At 35.5% G+C, this 20,093-nt stretch overlaps 1 protein-coding gene across 3 annotated transcripts in view; it reads left to right on the top strand.

Moving 5' to 3' along the window:
* Positions 1-20,093, top strand: part of PTPN3 (protein tyrosine phosphatase non-receptor type 3) — a 136,288-nt gene that overhangs the window by 98,047 nt on the left and 18,148 nt on the right. For all 3 annotated transcript variants that reach the window (XM_074875510.1, XM_074875519.1, XM_074875528.1), the window contains 9 exons: positions 24-222; positions 1,220-1,297; positions 2,277-2,333; positions 7,194-7,350; positions 9,085-9,251; positions 11,994-12,084; positions 12,347-12,408; positions 13,275-13,421; positions 17,463-17,591. In XM_074875510.1, the coding sequence (XP_074731611.1) occupies positions 24-222; positions 1,220-1,297; positions 2,277-2,333; positions 7,194-7,350; positions 9,085-9,251; positions 11,994-12,084; positions 12,347-12,408; positions 13,275-13,421; positions 17,463-17,591 (1,087 nt within the window). The remainder of the gene's footprint in view (positions 1-23; positions 223-1,219; positions 1,298-2,276; positions 2,334-7,193; positions 7,351-9,084; positions 9,252-11,993; positions 12,085-12,346; positions 12,409-13,274; positions 13,422-17,462; positions 17,592-20,093) is intronic.

Here is a 20,093-nt window from a genome sequence, read left to right as displayed (position 1 = left end):
TTATTTATCCTTTTTAAATGAAGGAATGTACTGGGAAACAGTCCAACTCGGAGTTCTCTGACCCGTATCTCACCTAAAGCCTTGGCTCAGTCTCCCAATGGAGTTGGTAACATTTCTGGCTCTTACCCCTTGGAAGGGGTGGATAAACAGTTCTTGGAAACATACGACAACGTTACAAAAAGTAGCTCAACGGAAGATTCCAGTCAGTACTACTGTGATAAGGTATGTTCAATATGTTCAATTGCATGCTTTTAAAGTCAAAACTAGTACTGAATGTAGCTTTGAACTATAGATTAGAATGCACAAAACCTGGTTATATTTCAGGATGAACATATATTTTGTGCAGTAATAAGAATAAATCTTGTTGTCTACTCAAATTTATCCAAGGTTGTGTACATGGTATGTTAGACAGTCCTGCCAACTGCATTGATTTCCATAGTGTCCAGGCTTCCAGAAGCATCTGCAGGGAAATTTTCTAGTGGAATAGGAATTCTTATGTGATTAATTCTTATTTCCTCTACAGGGAAAGATCAGATAACTCAAGTTGCTATATTTCTTGATAGCAGGCACAACTCTGCTTTATCCCAGGCATCTCCAGGATGGCTAAACATCATCCTTTGAATTCTGTGCTGACTAGAAAGCAGCTGCTCCCTGCTAGCATTGTGGTAGTGAATCATTCCTCCCCTTTCTCCAGCCTGTTCCAGAGGGGTGCTGAACTACCTCCTAACCTTCCTGTCCAGTAGCTGCTGCCAATTTTTAATCCTTCTGGCTTGTGCATCTCTTGCAGGAGATACCAATGCACGCATTTACAGGAGAAAAAATGGGTGGAAAGTAGTCACTTTATAGTCCTTTGAGTAGAATTGATTCAAATGTGTTGCACCTAACGTTTTTTCCTTTTAAGTCACCTTTAGTAAAGGCAACATCTTGAAAATTTTATTAGGAGCTCTCAGTTGAGAGAGGTAAGATGATAGTAACAGTGTTAGGATAGAGCAAGCAGAGAATGTGTTTGCTGTTATGTATGTTGCTATTTTTACAATTTAAAAGCTTACAATCATGAGTCTATTCTGTAACCTTAGCTTCTTCCTATTTCAAATGTGGATTTACATAGAGTATTATTCAACGCATCTGAATTTGGATGCAGTATTCTCTAATTTGCTGATATTTTCTTTCAAAAGTTAGAAAAGTTTTGGTTTGTTTTATATATATATATATATTACAGAATGACTTAATTGAGGGAGATTTACTTTTGGTGCGTATCATACCAGATGAAGATGGGAAGTTTGGATTTAATCTAAAGGTAAACGCACAATTTTTAAATTATTTTTAAATGCTTTATAGAGATATGCTTTGACTTCATGGTTATTTTTTTCCTTTTAATGCAATGCTTTGGAGACAGCAGTATGTCCTACAGGAATTGCTTATGGACCGAGAGTTTTTAGAAGTGGCAGCCTAATCCTTAAATGCTAAAGTAACATTTACAGAAATAAGCTTCTACTAGTTCTGTGGATTTTAGTTGCATATACTACGGGCATGGCACATTTCCAAAGCAGACTGCCTATTTGGCTGCTTAAATATGAATTTGGAAGCCTAATTTAAGGCATCAATTTTTGGAAAGTTGGACCTCTGTATTATAAAACAAGTGAAATAGTTTCTGCTTGCCAATTGAATATGTCTATTAAAAAATCATATTGGAAAGGTGAAAATTAATTTATTAAGAAAATAGAATTCCTATTGGTAATTGACTATTTTAGATTTTTGACATCCCCTCACTGAAATTCTATTTAAGCAGATAGAGTAAAGTAGCCATAATGTCAAAATCAGGGCAGAGTTTGATATTTTCACCTTGGGCGTTTATTGGTGGGGCAGTGATAGAACATCATTTGAAGAGAATAAGGGAGTACAGTTGTCTAGAACTTTGATTCTACCTGATCTCTTAGAGTTTCTTCACAACATCTAAGAACACTGTCCACCTTGCAAGTTCAGGTGTTGAATTAGGCTTGCTTGAAGAGTAGGGTTAAAATAAATGCTGTATTCAATCTGTTTATTGCCTGTTAAAATATATGGCCAAGCAAAGACACTGAATCTAGTGTACTGAAAATTGGTAGATTTAAAGACACCACACCCTCCCCCCATTTATTGATGGAAATTCAATTTCACCAACCCTGGTTGTAATGACAGAGCATGAAGTTTATAGAAAAACAAAAATAAGTGATTACTTGCTTTTAAACGCTATTTACGCTTAATAATATACTGTTATTTACTTGACATCCCTCTAGGGTGGTGTAGATCAAAAAATGCCATTAGTGGTATCAAGAATAACTCCAGGATCACCTGTAAGTAAATTCTTAAGACTTAATCCCTTCCTTTATTAACTGTCTCCACCACTCAGAGGTCTGAACACGCAGAAATTTGAACACCCATAACCAGTATGAGATAGCAGCTGAGCTGTTCTCTTTAGAAACTGATTTGACCAGTGGTTTCTTAAACTACAGATGAAAAAATCTGGAAGTGTTAACCAAACAAGATACTAGTAGAAAACATGTTTGTTTCCCCCAGTTGTCTCATAAAGTGCATCTTGAACTGGGAAAGGTTTGATGAGGGGCAAAAGTGATGACTGAAGATATGGAGCAGTGTTCATTAAAGAAGTGAGTAGTCTGGCCCCTGCAGCCTAGAAAAAAGAACTAGTTTAAGGGATATGTAGTAGGGATCTGTAAGATGAGGAGCACTGTGAGCAGGGAATTCCAGCAGAAGAACTATGGGATACCAAATTAAGTTAGTGAAAGTCAGGTTCTTCATGCTTAGTGAAGTAGTTCTTCATGTATAAGATAGACCTGTGAAGCTCCTTGGCAGAAGTTGCTGTGGTTATAATAATTTTGTAGGTGGTCAGGAGAGGGCACATACTTGGGAGAAAACCCTGCTGACAGTTACTGAATAGACAAACCACAGTAGGCTGAGGAAATCCTTAGGGCTAAAAACATTTATAGGATGGGAGAGTACTTTGTTTGCTCTGTTCTTATTTTGCCATGGATTTTTGCTTATGGAAGTATTTAAGACTAGGTGGAACATCCATCTGAATCAGTACAGACATTGAATTCTTCTGTTGAATTGTGAAATAATAATAGTAATTTAACCTCTGGATAACTTTTTTCTAAATAATTAGTACATAAATTTGTAAGGACATATGTTATCTCAAATTTTTTTCACTCACCTTCTTCTAAAGTGTATTTCTCAACTCTCATAAAATAATTTCAGTGCAAACTTGATAGGAATATTGCTGACTTAATCCTAAAAATCCAGTGTACTCTACATCTTATAGACGCTTTTGAAATTTGATGAATAGTCACAGGACTAGTATCTAAATGTCATGATGTAAATCAAGCTAAAACACATTGAGAAGTTGGGTTTCTGTCACATTTATGATTTGTGGCTTGACTTAGCAGTGCATAGCACTCCTTTATGAACTACAGTAATTATTTGAATAATACAGTAGTAGGAAATTATAATTCCACAAAGTGAAAATAAAGCAGTCCTTAAAATGTTTCATAGTCAACCTAGCAAACTTCTCAAGGGTGATTCATGATACTGAAGTTAGTGTAGGTCAAATGGGCTCATTCCACAATCAGAGAATGAAAGATGCTTCTCCAGAGGCAGTGATTTCCTTTAGCAGATTCAGATTGTCTTCTGGAAAGTATTGATCTGTTTTTTTCTCTTGAATTGGAAAAGGACTGGGCTTCTAACTTACACACTTCATTTAAGTGTCTCCAGTTAGTGGTATAGGCATAGACATAGATGCAAGTGGCCAATAAGCTCTCTAGCCTAGTGCCACCAAGCAAGCAAGTTATCCAGAGTCAGAGAATAAATTGGAAACAATTATCCAATACAATATACTCAACAGCAGTGTTACAGAAATCACGTTACAGCAAGAAGGAAAAAATAACTTATTTTTAGAGCATAGCAGTATTAACATGGATTATATTGTTTTCCATAAACTAAAATTCACTAGTTCTTGACTGCTTAATGAAATGTAGCTGATATTTGAAAGTTCAAGTTAAGCAGTCTGTGGAAAACATTTTTACATTATTTTAGCTCAGTGATGCCTTTCCTTCATTGTATTTGCAACTATTTTAACTTGCTCTAGATTCACTCATTACTCTGTAAATTGTCCTCAGGGATGCTGTTTGGTAATATTTGTTAAGATCATTTCCTAGGCTTGTAGATCCCTTTCTTCCACTTTCCTACAAAAAGATCTGTATTTTTTGCGGAGGAGGGAAAGCAAATCTACTTGCCAAAATAAGGCAATATTTTCCCTTGCATGTCCTAAAGTTCTTTTTTAAAAATCTCCCTCTAATACAGTGGCAATCTAGTATACTGGAAAGATTGTAGGACAGAGTAGCCAAAATTGTTGTGGGAGAGCGTTATATCTAAAGAACAACCATTTATTGCATCTCATTTTGGTTTTGGTTTTTTTTTTAATTAAAGACCTATACTGATTTTTTTTTTTCCACAAACGGTATTAATGTCCTAAGGTGCTAAAGAAGCCATTATGGTTTTATTTAATAGAGCTTCTCATTGAAAAATAGTATTCATACTTCTTGGCGCAATAACAAGATGATTAGCATAAAATGAAACATTGGGTATGTCAATAGGACAGGAAGCCTTTGACATAATTAATTGTCTGGAAAAGCTCAGTATCTGAAAAATCTACAAATTATGCTTACATAGAAGGAATTAATTCTCCTTCAAGATATATTTTATATAGTCAGATGATTCAAGTAAGAGAGCAGAGGCATTAACATGCCACATGATTAACAAAGTTTCTTTGAGCAAAGATATTAATCTCCTTCTGTAATAAAGAATAATAGCCAGCAACCAGCCAAGAAATCTAAATTATGCACAAATATAGGAGATCAGAAACCATTCCCTCCATGTTCTTGTTGACTTTTTGGCTCTCCTAGACTGACCTGATATGGTCTTTATATCACTTATCTTTTCAAATAATTGTATTTCAGAGAGAATAACTTATATCTCAAACAATAATATTTCACAGTGATTAAATGAATCAATCATTCATAGTTGCATTCTTCAGTCTTGCCTTGTAAACTAGACAAAATATGTCAAGGGACGGGAACTGTGAATACCTAGTTAATCACTGTTGAAGAACACTGTAGCTGTTCATAATTCCCATTTTTTTTCTGTTTACATTTGTCTTTTTTATTAATCATTGTCAATCTTCATTATTTTCTTTCCTTATTTCTTTGGAAAAAGTTAGGGGAAACTATTCCCTTTTAAATTTTTAATCTGCTTTTCTGCTTGGGAGTTTTTCCTCTTGCATACATCTTTTCTCTCCTTTCTCTTCTTTATCTGTTTTGTGGCACTCATACATGTCTTAAGTTTTCCTTCCTTTTACTTTATTCTCTGACACAAGTGGCTACTAACTTATTTTCTTCTTTATAACCTTACCTCTTTTTTTATTCTGCATTTTTCTTGTTGATAATGTCATTATCACTTCTTTCCATCTTTTCCTATTTTTCACTTGGTAATATAGTAAATCACTGATAAACTTACTTTAGCAGCCATCACTGCAAGGCATAACCGGGATCAGGTCTAATTAGAACATCTTTTTCACATTTGGGGGGTTGGTGATGTTTTTTTGATAGGGCTTATAACATTGGATGAATAAAGTTCAAGGAACTTGTGCTGGCATTAAGGAAATACAGGGAGCAACTATGAAGAGCGAATAACAGTAAAGGTCTATGTCTCGTAACAAATCAAATGGAGTGTATGTGTTAGTCTGTCACTCTTTTGTGTAGCTGGACTTCCTAGACAAAAATTAGAATAGCAATGAAAATAAAATTGTTACACTACTTGACGCTCAAAGTTTGTAGAATCCTGCACATTTGTATTACAGAATCACAGAAGGTTGGAAGGGACCTGACGGTCATCATGTCCAACCCCCTCTGCTCAAGGGTCACCTAGAGCCAGGTGCCCAGGACCATGTCTAGATGGCTTTTGGATACTCCAAGGAGGGAGACTCCACAATGTCTCTGGGCAACCTACTCCAGTGCTCAGTCACCCTTACAGTAAAAAACTGTTTCCTGATGTTCAGATGGAGCCTCCTGTGTTTCAGTTTGTGCCCATTGCCTATTGTCCTGTTGCTGGGCTCCACTAAAGAGAGCCTGGCTCCATCTTCTCTGCAACTTACCTTCAAGTATTAATGACATTGACAAGATCCCCCCCGAGCCTTCTCTTCTCCAGGCTAAACACTCCCAGCTCTCTTAGCCTTTCCTCATACAAGAGATGCTCTAGTCCATTAATCATCTTTGTAGCATCATCATCATATTCTGGCCATAGCTTAAATTGCTTTGCACTGGACTTAGAGCTAAGCATACTGCAAAGTGTGGCAGAAAAAAGCCAAACAAACCCTAGGGTTCAGCAGTTAATCTAAATTGCTGTATCCAAGACAAAACATAATGTAAGTTTTTATTTGAGATGGGGAAAACCTCATTTTAGTGTTCTCTGCAGCACAGATAGCAAAAGAATTTGTCACAAATGCAGGGTATTTGAGCATCACAGGTTGAGGATTTATCTGCATCTTCTTGTTAAAACTTTCAGTGACTGAAGTGGGGAAGAATGTTCTCTATTAGTAGATATCATTTGATATCCACCAAACAAGAATCTGATAAATAACAAAAATATGAAATGTGTTCGGATTTCTTTAAATTTTAAGAAGTACATGCCTGAGGAATGTCACATTATTTAAATTATGTTCATCAAAATCATGTTTGGACTTCTCAGTATTCATTGCACAAAAACTGAAGCGTATTATCTTACATGCCCAAAATACTTTTTCCAGAAATTCATTTGCAAATGTCTATAACCAGTGGTTGTTGAGGCTTAGAGTCTGAAATTTAAATCTTTAAGAGCAACGTGATGATGGCTGTTTGATAAATATGAATTTTTTTATAGCTATCAATATGCTGTTTGAACTGTTTCTCATCTTCATTGAGAGGCTTTGAAGCAAGAAGGACAGCTTTAGATCTGAATCCTTTGATAGATGTTCTGATACAGAAGATGAAACCTTGTCAGGAGAACTCTGAAGACTTTGCTTACATGATGAACTTAATATCCTGATGTGTTCCTGCTTACATGACTGGATGCAATGACATTAATGTGTTTCTTTGGTCTTGAAACAGGCTGATAAATGCATTCCAAAACTGAATGAAGGTGATCAGATAGTATTAATTAATGGCCGAGATATCTCAGAGCACACGCATGATCAGGTGGTCATGTTCATAAAAGCCAGCAGAGAATCTCACACAAGAGAGCTTGCACTTTTGGTCAGGCGGAAAGGTAACTGGGCTAATTTTATTCACTTTTAATGTTTTTGAGACTGTTGCACTTACATTTGGCGGTATACCCTCTTCTGTTTACATAAATGTGTTCTCAGTGCACTGGGAATAGGTCTGTGCTCAAAATTAGATCTCTCTGCATTTGAATTAGTAGTACAAATAGTTTTAACTATACAGGTTCTTACCACTGCAACAAAGAATCTATCAAGTTAAAATTTCTTATTATTTTTAAGTCTAAAAATCTATGAGAACAAAGTCCCTAGCCAAAGGTTTTTTTGTTAGTTTTTTTTGTAAATATAGCATAATTTCACAAATCCCCAACTGCAGGTTTGCTAATACCCATGGGCTGTTCCCCAGCACAATTATACAATGAACCAAGTCAAATAAGTTGATAGGGGTTTTATGATAATACTGAGCTTGACCTCTGCTGGCTACTTGCTAAATTGCTGCCAGCAAGCAGGAGACAATCTCTGAAACATGCATGGTCTTAAGCCTGTATATTTAAAAATATGGGGAACCCATCGAGCTTGGTTTTGCTTCCTCCATATTTAAACTCATGCACATCCCAAGAGCTTTCAGGTGATGTGAAACTTCTAGTTTATTAGTTGCTTTCCTTAAGAGCTATGGTAAGATCTTAACACACACATTTATGGAAGGGCTTTGCACACAGTTTCTGATTACATTAAGACTTAAAAATCTGAAGGAATTATGCATCACTGGGAAACAGGAGGGAATAAAACTGCCTAAATGATATGTACTATTGTAGCATTTACTTTATTTAAAATTTCCTGTGTCTCTAGGAGGACAGGTGGGCTCTTGGTCTTGTTTTCACTCAACAGTCCTGCTCTTGTTATTATAGGTCTTTCCAGTGGCTCTATGCAGAATTCAGTCTTCCCTTAACTTTTCTAGTCCCCCTCCTACTTGCAGATAAGAGAAGTCTGCTCTTAGTTAAAAATAACCTGTGGCTCCATGCCAGTCGTTTGTATAGGCATGAGTATGAACAGCTCCCCATTTTCTGAAGTTTGGCAGGTATGAGCCATTCTGATCATTGCAGAGAATAACCACAGCTGGACACATTTGGTAATACAATAGCTTTCATAGAGACAGAACTGCTGTGTAGATTAATTAATATTTGTCATGTTCTTTAAGATGTTAGCAAGGAACGTCATAAAAAACTAATAATTTGTTTTGTAGTTAATATTAATTTCTTCAGTGTTAGCATAAAAAATTGCAAAAGATATTTCAGTTGCTTCTCTAATGGCAAGGGAGTACAATGTATGTTTATGTTCGTTTTGCTGTTGGGGGTCCAAAGTTATATAAGCTTCTTATATAATCTTATAGAGATGTTCCATGAATTATGCTCTAAACTTTTTTAGGCAAAGCTCATTTGGTTTTTACCGTAGTGGATGGTGCAGTTCATTAGCCTATTAAGCAGTTTATTTGATAAGACAAGGTAGCAGCAAAAACCCCTTCGTGCTTGGAAGTCAATTTCTTTGCGTTCATAGATAGGCACCTTGAGAATTTCATTTTCTGAAACGTCATAAGGACATTTTACTCTTAGTAGTTTCTACAGTAATGTAGTATATAAAGATGCAGTTAAATGTGTTGCTATTTGCTTTCCTGAGGCCTTGTCTCTGCAAACTTTGTTGTTCTTGCAAGCTGATATATTTGAATATGTGTTGCAAACACATGAATGCTCTATGTAATGGATTTTAATTTTTGATACATATTTCAGTAGTTAAACAGTTTGTGGAGCTTAAATCAGAAGACGAAGCTGATTCCCACGATCTCCCAGAATCTCTTCTTCCTATCTGTTCTGAATATGGTGGTGATACACTGGAGGAGTCTATGGAGCAGCTAAGAGGAGGGCTGGAAAGTGGGACTGTCCTTATTCAGTTTGAGGTAGGTAATACTCAAATCTCAAATGCCATTAATATAACCAGTAGCAGTGACCAGCAAATAATGTAAGGGCTTAATTAATTGGAATCTCATTGATCCCATGCAGTCTTCTCTCAAGAGAGCAAGAATGTGTCTTGCCCATCAGTTTCACCCTTCACTTCTCAAGATAGGGAAGAATGAATTATCAGTCTTGCATAAAAATATCATCTGCTGAGAAAAATGTGTTCTAATTAACATGTTTCTAGCTCAAGTATCCAAAGCTCACTAAATTAATATTTTTTTTTATTATTATGAGTAGAATAGTGGTGTTTTGACAGAGGTCAGTCTGTGCTGCTTAGTGACATTTCTAAACTTCTTTCCTACCTTAAGTTAGGGTTTCAAGGTCTCATGTGTTGCCTTCTTTCATGGAATAACAGGAACAACTTGACCATTCCTCATCATCTTCTCTTAGAGGTTGATATGAAAGTTTTGGAATGTTAATTTCCATTTGCAGGTCATTTGTAATGTCCAGTTCTGTGGTGTTTCTCCCTGGCGATCTAAAACACTGGTGGTTACTTCTTGAGCAGATTACTTCATAGGTGAGATTCCTCTGTATATAGGATGAGACTTTGAAGAACTGCTCTATAGATTATTGAATTAATTGTCATGTTCTTCAACATGTTAGCAAGGAATGTCATAGAAAACTGATTAATAAAATGTTTTTATAGTTTATTAAATTAGTTCCTTCAGTGTTAGCGTAAGAAATTCCAAAAGATGATTTAGCTGCTTCTCTAATGGCAAGGGAGTACAGAGTATGTATGTTTGTGCTTGGTTTTTTGTTGTGGATCCAAACATTTATAGCAACTTTAGAGAAACCCTGATTATTATGATTTATAAATTTCACATTGTTGAGTTCTGGAGCAACCCTTTCTGATGCTGAAAACTTGTAGAACAGCAATACAATTTTTCCCAATTTTGATTTTTTTTTTTTTCAAATGCCATAAGATTTAATGGTGGTGGCTGAAGAGTTGTGGTATTGCTTATTTCATAACCACTCTTTTTATGAGGTTTGCTTTGTTTTCAAGAGTTCTGGGAGTTAAGATTCCCTGCTTTTTTTTTTTTTTAAGGAACTGTAGACTATGGTTCACAGCTGCTTTCCAAAATCCACAGCACTGGCCACAATGCAGCAATGAATCTGTTGGCTGTTGAAACAGTAACTCAAAAGAGATGAACTAGCCTTTCAATGCTTTCTCACTTGTCAAAGTTGTTGACTAATTTTTGCATAAAGTTCCTGTAATAATCTTCATAGGTACTTGATCCTTTATGACTTTTTTCCTGACAGTGTTTATAAAAGGATATTACTGATGTTACAAAAAAAAACCCGCAAACCTTTTTGAAATCTAATAAACTAGGGGACAACTTAGTGGCCTTCTTTCTTTGAGTTCATTGTTTAGTGATCTTTAGAAGCAGACACAATTGCAGCATCACCTCATCAACTTTGGTGGCTCTTAAACTCTCCATTCACATTAGTAAAATAGTAAATAATTAGCCAGTAAACTATGAATAATCAAGTTTTTCCAGAATATCTTCCTCCACTTAAGCAGAATTTACAAAGTCTGTCAATGGCAAATGACTTTTTGTCAGGCAACAATAATGAAGCTCCAGAATTGTTACTTAACATTAAATTATTCTTCCTTGTCTTCCAAAAAAAAGCAGAAATCACAACTTGGCTCTAGTAAAATGGAACTTGAGTTATAACTAGTAGAAGTTGTTCAGTTACATATATCATCAAGTTCTCTTCTTACATGGCTTATTTATACTGTTCAAGTTGAAAAATGTGGTGAACTGTGATATGGAGTCAGGATTCAGTAAATCTCACAGTCAATTAAAGTTTTGTGTGTTGTTCCTTTTCTCTCAACCAAAGTAGGGGATTTTAGCCTCCTATTTGTTTCACTCAATTTTATGTATGGAACTATATTCTAAATCTTCATTAAACGTGAAGATATAATGAGCTCTTTGGAAAGTGTTCAGTGACTTCACTATAAAACTCTGGCACAGCCAAGTCAATAAATCAAGATTTATGTAAGTTGCTTTCATGTATATTTACACTTGATTTTTTTGTTGCTGTTGTTTTTCCCCCTCTGTATCTTTTTTTGTCTTGTAGGATGCACTCAATGCACTTTTGACCTTAAAATTTTGGTTATACACTTGTATGCCTACATTTACTCCAGATAAAGTTTGTAAGATAAGGGTTGGCCCAAAAGAAAGGGAGTCATATGTTAAGAGATTGTGATACATAGAAGCCTTGTTTTTTCGAGTACTTGCAGTATTGAATGTGGTTGTCTTAGTCCAGAGAATAAAAGTTTGTCTGACTTTATTGTGTTACAGTTGATTCCAGAAAATATCAGTCTGCAGCTATTTTTTTCTTCTAATGTCTTTTATTGGTCACTTCTTCCACCCACAACCGCTGTTTTTCTTCTGGCCCACAGTTTTATAAGAAAAAGGCAACCTTGCAGGGAAATAGTTTATATCAGTGACTCTCCCATTTCCTTTTTTTTTATTCTGGAAATTCTTCTAGAGATGATGATGGGCTAGCAATAACAGAAATTCTCTCAGGTGAATTTTGCAGATGGTTAGGAAAAAGATTAAAGAAAATAACTTCTGATTTTTTTTTTTTCAGTCTATTTTTATGTGAATCTATTTAGTGTGTGTGTATAGCATAAGCACATCCCTCAAAATCCTACCATTTTCAATTCTGTTTTGCAGCAACTTTATAGAAAGAAACCAGGGTTGGCTGTTACATGTGCAAAGGTACCTCAGAATATGGACAAGAACAGATACAAAGATGTTCTACCTTGTGAGTGTTAAGTACAGTTTCTGCCTATTTTGCTTTATCCTTTAAATGATAGCTTATAAAACTGTTGTATTGCGCTTCTTGATTAAAGATTTCATTATATAGTCAAAGACATATAATTGTTGGTTTTATTCTCCAAAAGGTAATCTATTGTGGTGTGTATTCTGTTTGTGTGTCTGCAGTTCCTCAGTTTTTTTGACTTAATAGAAGGGAAGCATGCCTCTTAATTGCTAATTTTATTCCCTCTTTTTTTGTGTGTGTGCAGATGATGCCACAAGGATAATATTGCAAGGAGATGAAGATTACATTAATGCGAATTATGTGAATGTAAGTCATACAGAGACCTGCATTTGCTCACTTTCTATACTACAGTAGCTGACTAAATTTAGCCTGTTTAAGGAATAAGGGTTTTTCATTTTATATTTTGGGGATTTGTAAATGTAAAAGATGTAATGATTCATAATTTAAAAGATGAAGTATCTCTTGTGAAACAAGCGGCCGTCCTGATATGCAGTACATACAAGTGTAGTATTCACTGTGATAAGTGCAGAATCTTTAACTGGTAAAAATTGCTTTACCTTTCCGTAGGAAAACGCAGAGGTTGTCTCCTATAGCTTAAAGCTAAGCCTTTTTCCCTCTAGAACCACTTATGGTTTATCTTTGCTATGAAGGGTCCAGAAGATAAACCAGAGCCCTGATTGCCCTAATCATGTGTGTAGCCTGGGAGATAGGGAAAAGAGGGAGATATAGATATATATATATATGTATATATGTTTGTGTCAGATACTTGAGTTAAACTCCTAAATCACAGAATCAACTATTAACTTACTATGTCTAGTATCAGGCAATAAACAGCTTTTGCTAGTGTACCTTTGGTATACCTTGCCATTATTCCTTACTAAATATTAAAGAAAATTTGGAAAGCTTTGCAGTTTCCAGTTTTCAAATAGATTTTCACTATTAAGCGTTTGTTCCTAGTTCAGCATAAAGGATTATAGAATCTCATATACATCTGGTATAAATGAAATATTTAAAGATTTTTCACATAACAAATTGTGATCTTGATTGTGTTATTACTCAGCTTGCCACCTTAATCTTCCCTCAAAACTTCCTGTTTGAATAAAATGATGAATTAAGATAGTGCTTGAGTAGTGGGAGCAAACTTTACATAGGATTTTTCTTTCTCTTTATAGATGGAAATTCCTTCTGTGGGCATTGTGAACAGGTACATTGCTACTCAGGGGCCTCTACCACACACATGTGCACACTTCTGGCAAGTAGTCTGGGATCACAAGTTGTCACTGATCATCATGTTAACAACTCTCACTGAACGAGGACGGGTAAGTGTTCAGGTTCTTGTGTGCTGAAGAAATGTGCTGTGCCTTTAAACTTTTTTCCTATTGTTATGATTAAATAACCCTAAAATAGGCCAGTTTATTCTGTTTAATCATTTCTCTGAAGGCCAGGCTTTCTGAATTACTTACAGGAAGAGATAGTCTGTAACTTTCTTTTTGTTATACTTCTTTGAAAACAAACCAGCTGTATGATAAACAGAAATCACTGCATTGACTCCATTTTGCTGATCAGCCAGGTACTATATGCCATCATTTTTTCTCCCTGGGAACTGGGCTCCATGTGGCAGTTGCTGTCCTAACAGTTCAGCAGACATCTGGATACGTTGAGCAGGTTGAGCAAAACTTGTAGTCTGGCTTCAAACAAGAGTCTGCCACTGCAGTACTTACTAGTTTTAGCATGCTGGTGGTCAGAATTTAATGGGTTTACTTTTATTTATGGCGTAGGTTCTTCCCTAGAATTGCTCTGATAATTCCTTTAATTCTGCTTAATTCTTTTAATTCTAGCATTCCATTAATTTCAGAATAACAAGGTGAAAATTAAAGCAATATCTGGTGTATACAACATTTGATTTAATGTATCCTTTGTAGTTTTAAAGATGTTTTTAGATTATTGATATACATAAAGGGATTGTGTTTGAAGTTTTAGAAGCTGCAAACTGAACAGGTTTTTTAAAGAGGTGGAGAAGATGATGACTCTTGTATGCCTTCACTGTAGCCTTTCTCTTTATTTCCTATGTGATATATACTACACTATCGAATTTATCTGGCATCCCAGTCAAAAAACAATGTTTTTGGAAAGTAAGAGAGTATTTGAGGTCCTAAACAGCATAATGATTGAGACATAAGTAAGGACTGTTAAGCAACAATGTAATTCCTCATCAAAATGTATGAAAGACGTGTGAAAGCTGAAAAACAAGAGATTTTAACCATGGTAAAGGTTACATAGCTGTTCATGAACACAAACATCATCTGGCACAAAAATGCTCCCTTCTTCTTTCAACTGTATTGCAGTCAGAATAGCTTCCTGCTTTCTTTTCCTTGTATTGAGGAGAAACACAGTTTAGTACTAGTCTGTACTTTGCGCAGTGACTTGGAACCTTCGAGGCAAATTGTTGCTAACTTCTAACCATCTTGCTGGCACCTCTATACACCAGACACTTTTGTTTACTTTCAGAGATGATTTATATTTGCCCTGTTTGTGGGTGAATTTTCAGGGATATAAAAAGATTCTTGACAGAGTATCCCCATTTCCAAATGCCAAATCTCTTCCCAAACCCTGGAGGTTTTACATTCTAGAATATTTCTTTTCAATGGTGTTAAGATTTGTATAATAGAATAAAAAAATGGTGGCTTTCCCCTGGTAATGTTCATTTTATAGAAATGGATGCATTATTTTGGCTTAAATTTAAAGGGGAAATTATTTCAGATAAACTACTGCAGTAAAAGTTCCAGAGATAATGGTTAAAATTTGGATTTCAAGCCATTGAAAATTGAGCCTTAGGAAAGGTAGAATTAAGACATTTTAACATTTCAAAAATTCCAGCTCTTGCCACTCTGTGTTAGTTTAGAAAAGTTATAGACAAAAAATGTTACAGATGGCACAGGCAATGTTGATAAGTTGATAGATAATCCAAATTAACTAAAGCTGAAATATGAACATGTTGGGAATATCAATTTATTTGGTTTCTTTTGGAGCTAGTAACAATTATTATTAAAATATATAGGCAGTGAAGCGACGACTATAGCTCAGCTGTTTTGATCACACACAATTATAAAGTTTTCAGTACGGTGTCTGGGGAGTTGTGTCAAGATGTTTTTTTATGAATCTGTTGAATTTTCTTACAGCTCAGCTGGACTTTTTCTTTAGTACGCCTTTCTCGTGAGTCCAGTGGACTCATACTTGGAAACTACTTGGCTTGTATTCATTACATGATGGCAATTATTTACAAGACTGGAGTTGCAGAAATGGAAGATGAAAATATTTAATTACTGGAATGAAATGTTGAAAACTTTATGTTGATGAGCAAACTTGAGCTGTCTTCAGCAGACAAAGATTTCACTGAACTAGTATCTCACAGGAATACTTTTTCAAGTTCAGTCTATTCCACAATGTTTCAGCCTTTAATTAGATGGGAAATGAGGTAGCAAACTTTGTCATCAGCACTGCTCTAAAAATGAGGAATAGATATTGGTATTAGGATTGTTTCTACAAAATTTACATGCATGCTGACTAGATGTGCCTATCTTATCTGCCTTTAGAAGGTGAAGCAGAAAAGGGAAGACTTTGTAATTTCAGCAGTAGAGTGGTAGGGATCCGAAGATCAACCTCTTACTATGCAGCAGCAGAAGACAGGAGAGAAAATGGTTCCTTATGGTTGTACACAGAACTGATTAATCTATTTTCTTTTAGAAAAGATAGGATATTTCATGGATGTAATTTTAATACTGAATTCCACTTCAGCTCTCACTTGTATTTTGGTGTACCTCAAACTGCATATACAGTACATCAGGTCCATTCACATGCACATATGACTTTGCTTGTCACATGTTGGTAAGCTTGAAGGTTAAGCCATTATGGCCTTGCATTAAACCTCTCTGAGGTAGAAGGCAAATTACGTTTTCTTGCATCAATAAGTATGTTTCTGGGCTTTTGTTCATAACTTTAGCATTTAGATACAATAATCATTTAAAAGAAGATCTCTGTCTTCAGTCTTGCATCTGATGTTGAAAAGAAATATACAGCTCTCTGACAAATGACACACACATGAACTAAAGTTGTGCATTGGTTCCTCCAGTTTCTGAGCTCAGATTTCCCTAGAAAGTGTGAAGGATAACTTTCATTATATGACCAAGTTACTGTGGATTATTGAGCTTGTGATAACTTTCTATATAGTATTTTTGCTACTAATGTTTATAAGCATTATTCTGTGTTTTAAAAATATGTTTACCTTAAAACACAAAATACGATCAAATGGAAAAATGAAGACCTTTTTCCCATTCAGTGAATCCCTGTCAAAAACTGAAATAACACATAGCATTTAGAGGCCTGAAAACTAATACCTAAGTTAGAGAACCAGTCTTTAGAAGATTGCTAGGGTGACTTCACGACCTTCCCCACTTGCTTTCAGAGAGAGGAGAAGGGAAACCATTTTCATGGAGGCAGCCAGATGGGTACCAGGCACACTGAACTTCTGGAGGGTGCGTGTTAAGGGGTGACAGTGCTGTTGGGTATTCTTTTTCCTGCTCCCTCTCTGGTGCAGAATGAACTACCTCTTCAGGCCTCCAGAAATGGAGTCTGCCTTGCTCCTTCCCTCAGCTGCGGGACTGCGGTGTTGGAATAGGCGGAGGACGGACTGGTTCATGCTACTTCTTGCATTCTAGCATGATCTTGCTTCAAGGTCTAAGAATAATTCAGGTTTGAAGGGACCTGTGGAGATACCTGGTCCCCTCCTGTCTGCTCAAAGCGGGGACAGCTTTGAACTTCATGCAGGGTGCACAGTGTTATGTCAGTTAAGTTTTGATTTTTTTCCATGGATGGAGATTCCACAGCCTCATAAGGCATCTTGTTTCTGTGCTTGACCATCCTCATGGAAATTTTTAGCCAACATCTAATCAGAATTTCCCTTTTAGCATCTTTTTTTCAGTTGCCTTTTGTCCTTTTGTTGTTCACTTTCAAGAAAAGTGTAGCTATGTCTTCGCTATAACCTGCTATTAGGTGGCTGAAGTTAGTTACAAATTCACCCCCTACATTTTTCTTCTTAAGATGGAATAAATCCATCTGTTTCTTCTCTGTTATGCCTTGAGAAGTCATTTACCTGAATTTTTATTATAAATTACTAAAACAAAAGTTTATAGAGAATTTAGCCTGTTTTGTCATGTTATTTTCCAATTTGGATGTAAACACCTCACCAACAAACCAGAAGATTTTATACCATTCCTTGAATTCCCTGAATATAGCATACGAGGGGAGAAAGGAAACAGAAGTGCTTGTATACAGTCTTGATGTGTGCTTAATTTTCTTTACAGACCAAATGTCATCAGTATTGGCCTGATCCACCAGATGTAATGGAATATGGCAGCTTTCGTGTCAGATGCCACTCTGAAGATTGTACAATTGCTTATGTTGTTAGAGAAATGGTGATTACAAATGTTGAGGTAAATGAGTTCTCTTTAATTATTCCCAGGCTAGCTGAAGGAATACATGTATAGATAGGTAGATATAGACTCCATGTGTGAACGTGTACATCTATGTGTGTGAGTATACAAGTGTGTATATATATATACACACATTTTAAAAAAAAATGTATATATTACATGAATCCGTATAGTATAGTCTGTTACTTTAGAGCTTCTTCAAAAACATACTTTTTGAATCTCTATAATACATTAATACATTATGTTGTACAGGTACTGTAATAAGCTTCATAAAGAAGTTTAGTGCTTTTCTGTAAACAGTTTTGCAGTCACTGATTCTTCACAAGTATTTCAGTTTTCAATGAGAGTTTTTTTCTAAGTAACTGCTCTTTCAACGATGAAGTATGGGTCACTTGATTAATGGCACATGCAGCTAGAATAGCTAACAAAAAGTGAAGTGTAATAATGTTGTTTTGAGAGAAGATGCAGAATCTCACCAGTTCCTTTTCATTGTGTTTAGTCAGATTTTAAAAAAGAAAAAGAATCTTTATCTGAATTGATATGTGCTCAATTTATGTAAGGTACTTATATTCTGTAGCTGTTAATACTTTATGCTAATGGAAGCATTATAAAGCAAAGAGAAAGTTAGATACACAGAATATTTCTTGCATATCAGCTTGTGTTGTGAAATCTATGTTCAGATCACATCTAGGCTTCCCAGAACCTGATGAAGTTTGGCTTTTGTTTGTAAGTTGTCTTACACTTCTTATACATTTCCCTCTTCATCTCTTTTCCAAGATTCTATGGTCACAAGTTTTATCTAGAAAGATTAAGGGTTTGTGCTACCATAAGATGTGTGTAAGAAATCACTGTGTATTGACCAAATGCTAATTTACAGTTCCAATACGAGTCAATCTTTTAAACTTCTGAATAGTTAAGTAGATTTTACTGTTACTGGAATTGCTAGTAGTAAGAAAAAGGAAGTATCTGTTTTAAAAATGTAACATTTAATTGATGTTCTTACAGCAAGATGACAAATGCTTTAGTCTCATAAATTTGTAACTGAATCTGTCACTTGACAGTGCATCCAAATTTGTTTTAATGTGATTAAGATTTCCTTTGTAGTCATAAACATGTGAGATGCTGATATGTAAAGGTCTTTCAGTTAAGATGGTTTGCAGTGTTTCAGTTTCTAGCATGATTTTTGGTTCTGTTTTCAGCCAATTAATTGTAAGTGATAAACTTGAATGTCAGAAGAAATTAACCTCATTAAAGCAGTACTGCAGAGTATATGTAGACAAACTTTTAGTTCCTGTCACTCAAATTAGTTGATTGTCAATTAACTTTGGTTAGTTCTTGCTTCATGTAAATAGTAGTTTACTCTTTTCAAATACTTGTTCTTTTTCTTGGTTAATATTTATCAAACCAGTACATAATTCTGAGTAAATTCACCAGTGACTGTATTCAGTATGTGTTTTCACTTTAGGTTTTTATTTACTAGCATGTGATAAAGTCAAAATCCTAATGAGAATGAGGCAGTCAGTTTTTTGGTTTGGGTTTTTTTTTTATACAAGTTAATTTTTTTTTTTGAGATAAAGGTGGGATGAGAATATAGTGTGCCTTTGTAGACATGTTAACAGACGTGAAAGTTACAAGGATCTTCAACTGTGAAGTTGTCTCTTGACAGCTCTCAGTTGAGAACATTGTTTCTAATGCAAAGGCATGTGCTTGCATAGATTTCATCTAGGTTAGACAAAAGCATGCTAAAGCTAGTCCTGGGTGGATGTGTGTTTGTTGCGGTGAGGGCGAGGTGGTTTTGAGGGGGTCAGGGTTTCCTCACTAGAGGCAAGTTTATTTGTACGCTTAAATAAAGTGGCTACACTCAACATTGAGCTGTCCATACAGTAAAAATATGACCCTATTAATTGATAGCTGTATGTGCATTTGGCATTTCAGACGGAAATAAAAGCCTTTGTAGCGTGCTAAAACATAACAAAAAAACTCTGAAACACTGAAGTATCTCCTAGTTATACATGTCATTTGAGCTGCTTTCTTAAAGCTGACCAGACATATTTTTCTGGAGGCATCTTGTATTTGAGTAGATTTTGCAAAGCTTTAAGCGTACTACCTCTCACAGATACTGTTGTTGTATTCTTTGAAGAATACATAAAAAGCCGTTTGAATTCAAAGCAGGGTTTTATTATTCCCTGAACTAATGTGAACATCACTGGACTGGTCTTTTTGAAGACAAGTAGCTTTTAATAGTCAGGTGGATAAAGCTTCCAAACTCACAAGAGACATGATTTCTGTTGGAAAGGCATATTTGTGAAAGAGTTTCCTGTGAATTAAGTTGCACAGATTTCAAATCTGCCTTTAGGGGAAAATAGCTCAAAAGAGAAGTTTATGAAATGATGCCCTTGGCCTTTTGTTCATCTATGTTTAGAAGACCTGAGGAACAAGAAACTTTTTAGGATTTTTCTAATGCAGTTTAACTTGGTGCTTCTTTGCCTGTAACTGAAGATC

Source organism: Strix uralensis, chromosome 1 (assembly GCF_047716275.1).
Source record: "Strix uralensis isolate ZFMK-TIS-50842 chromosome 1, bStrUra1, whole genome shotgun sequence".
Taxonomy (NCBI): Eukaryota; Metazoa; Chordata; class Aves; order Strigiformes; family Strigidae; genus Strix; species Strix uralensis.
Note: the sequence above shows the minus strand (reverse complement) of the source record. Positions and strands in the feature narration are given on the sequence as shown.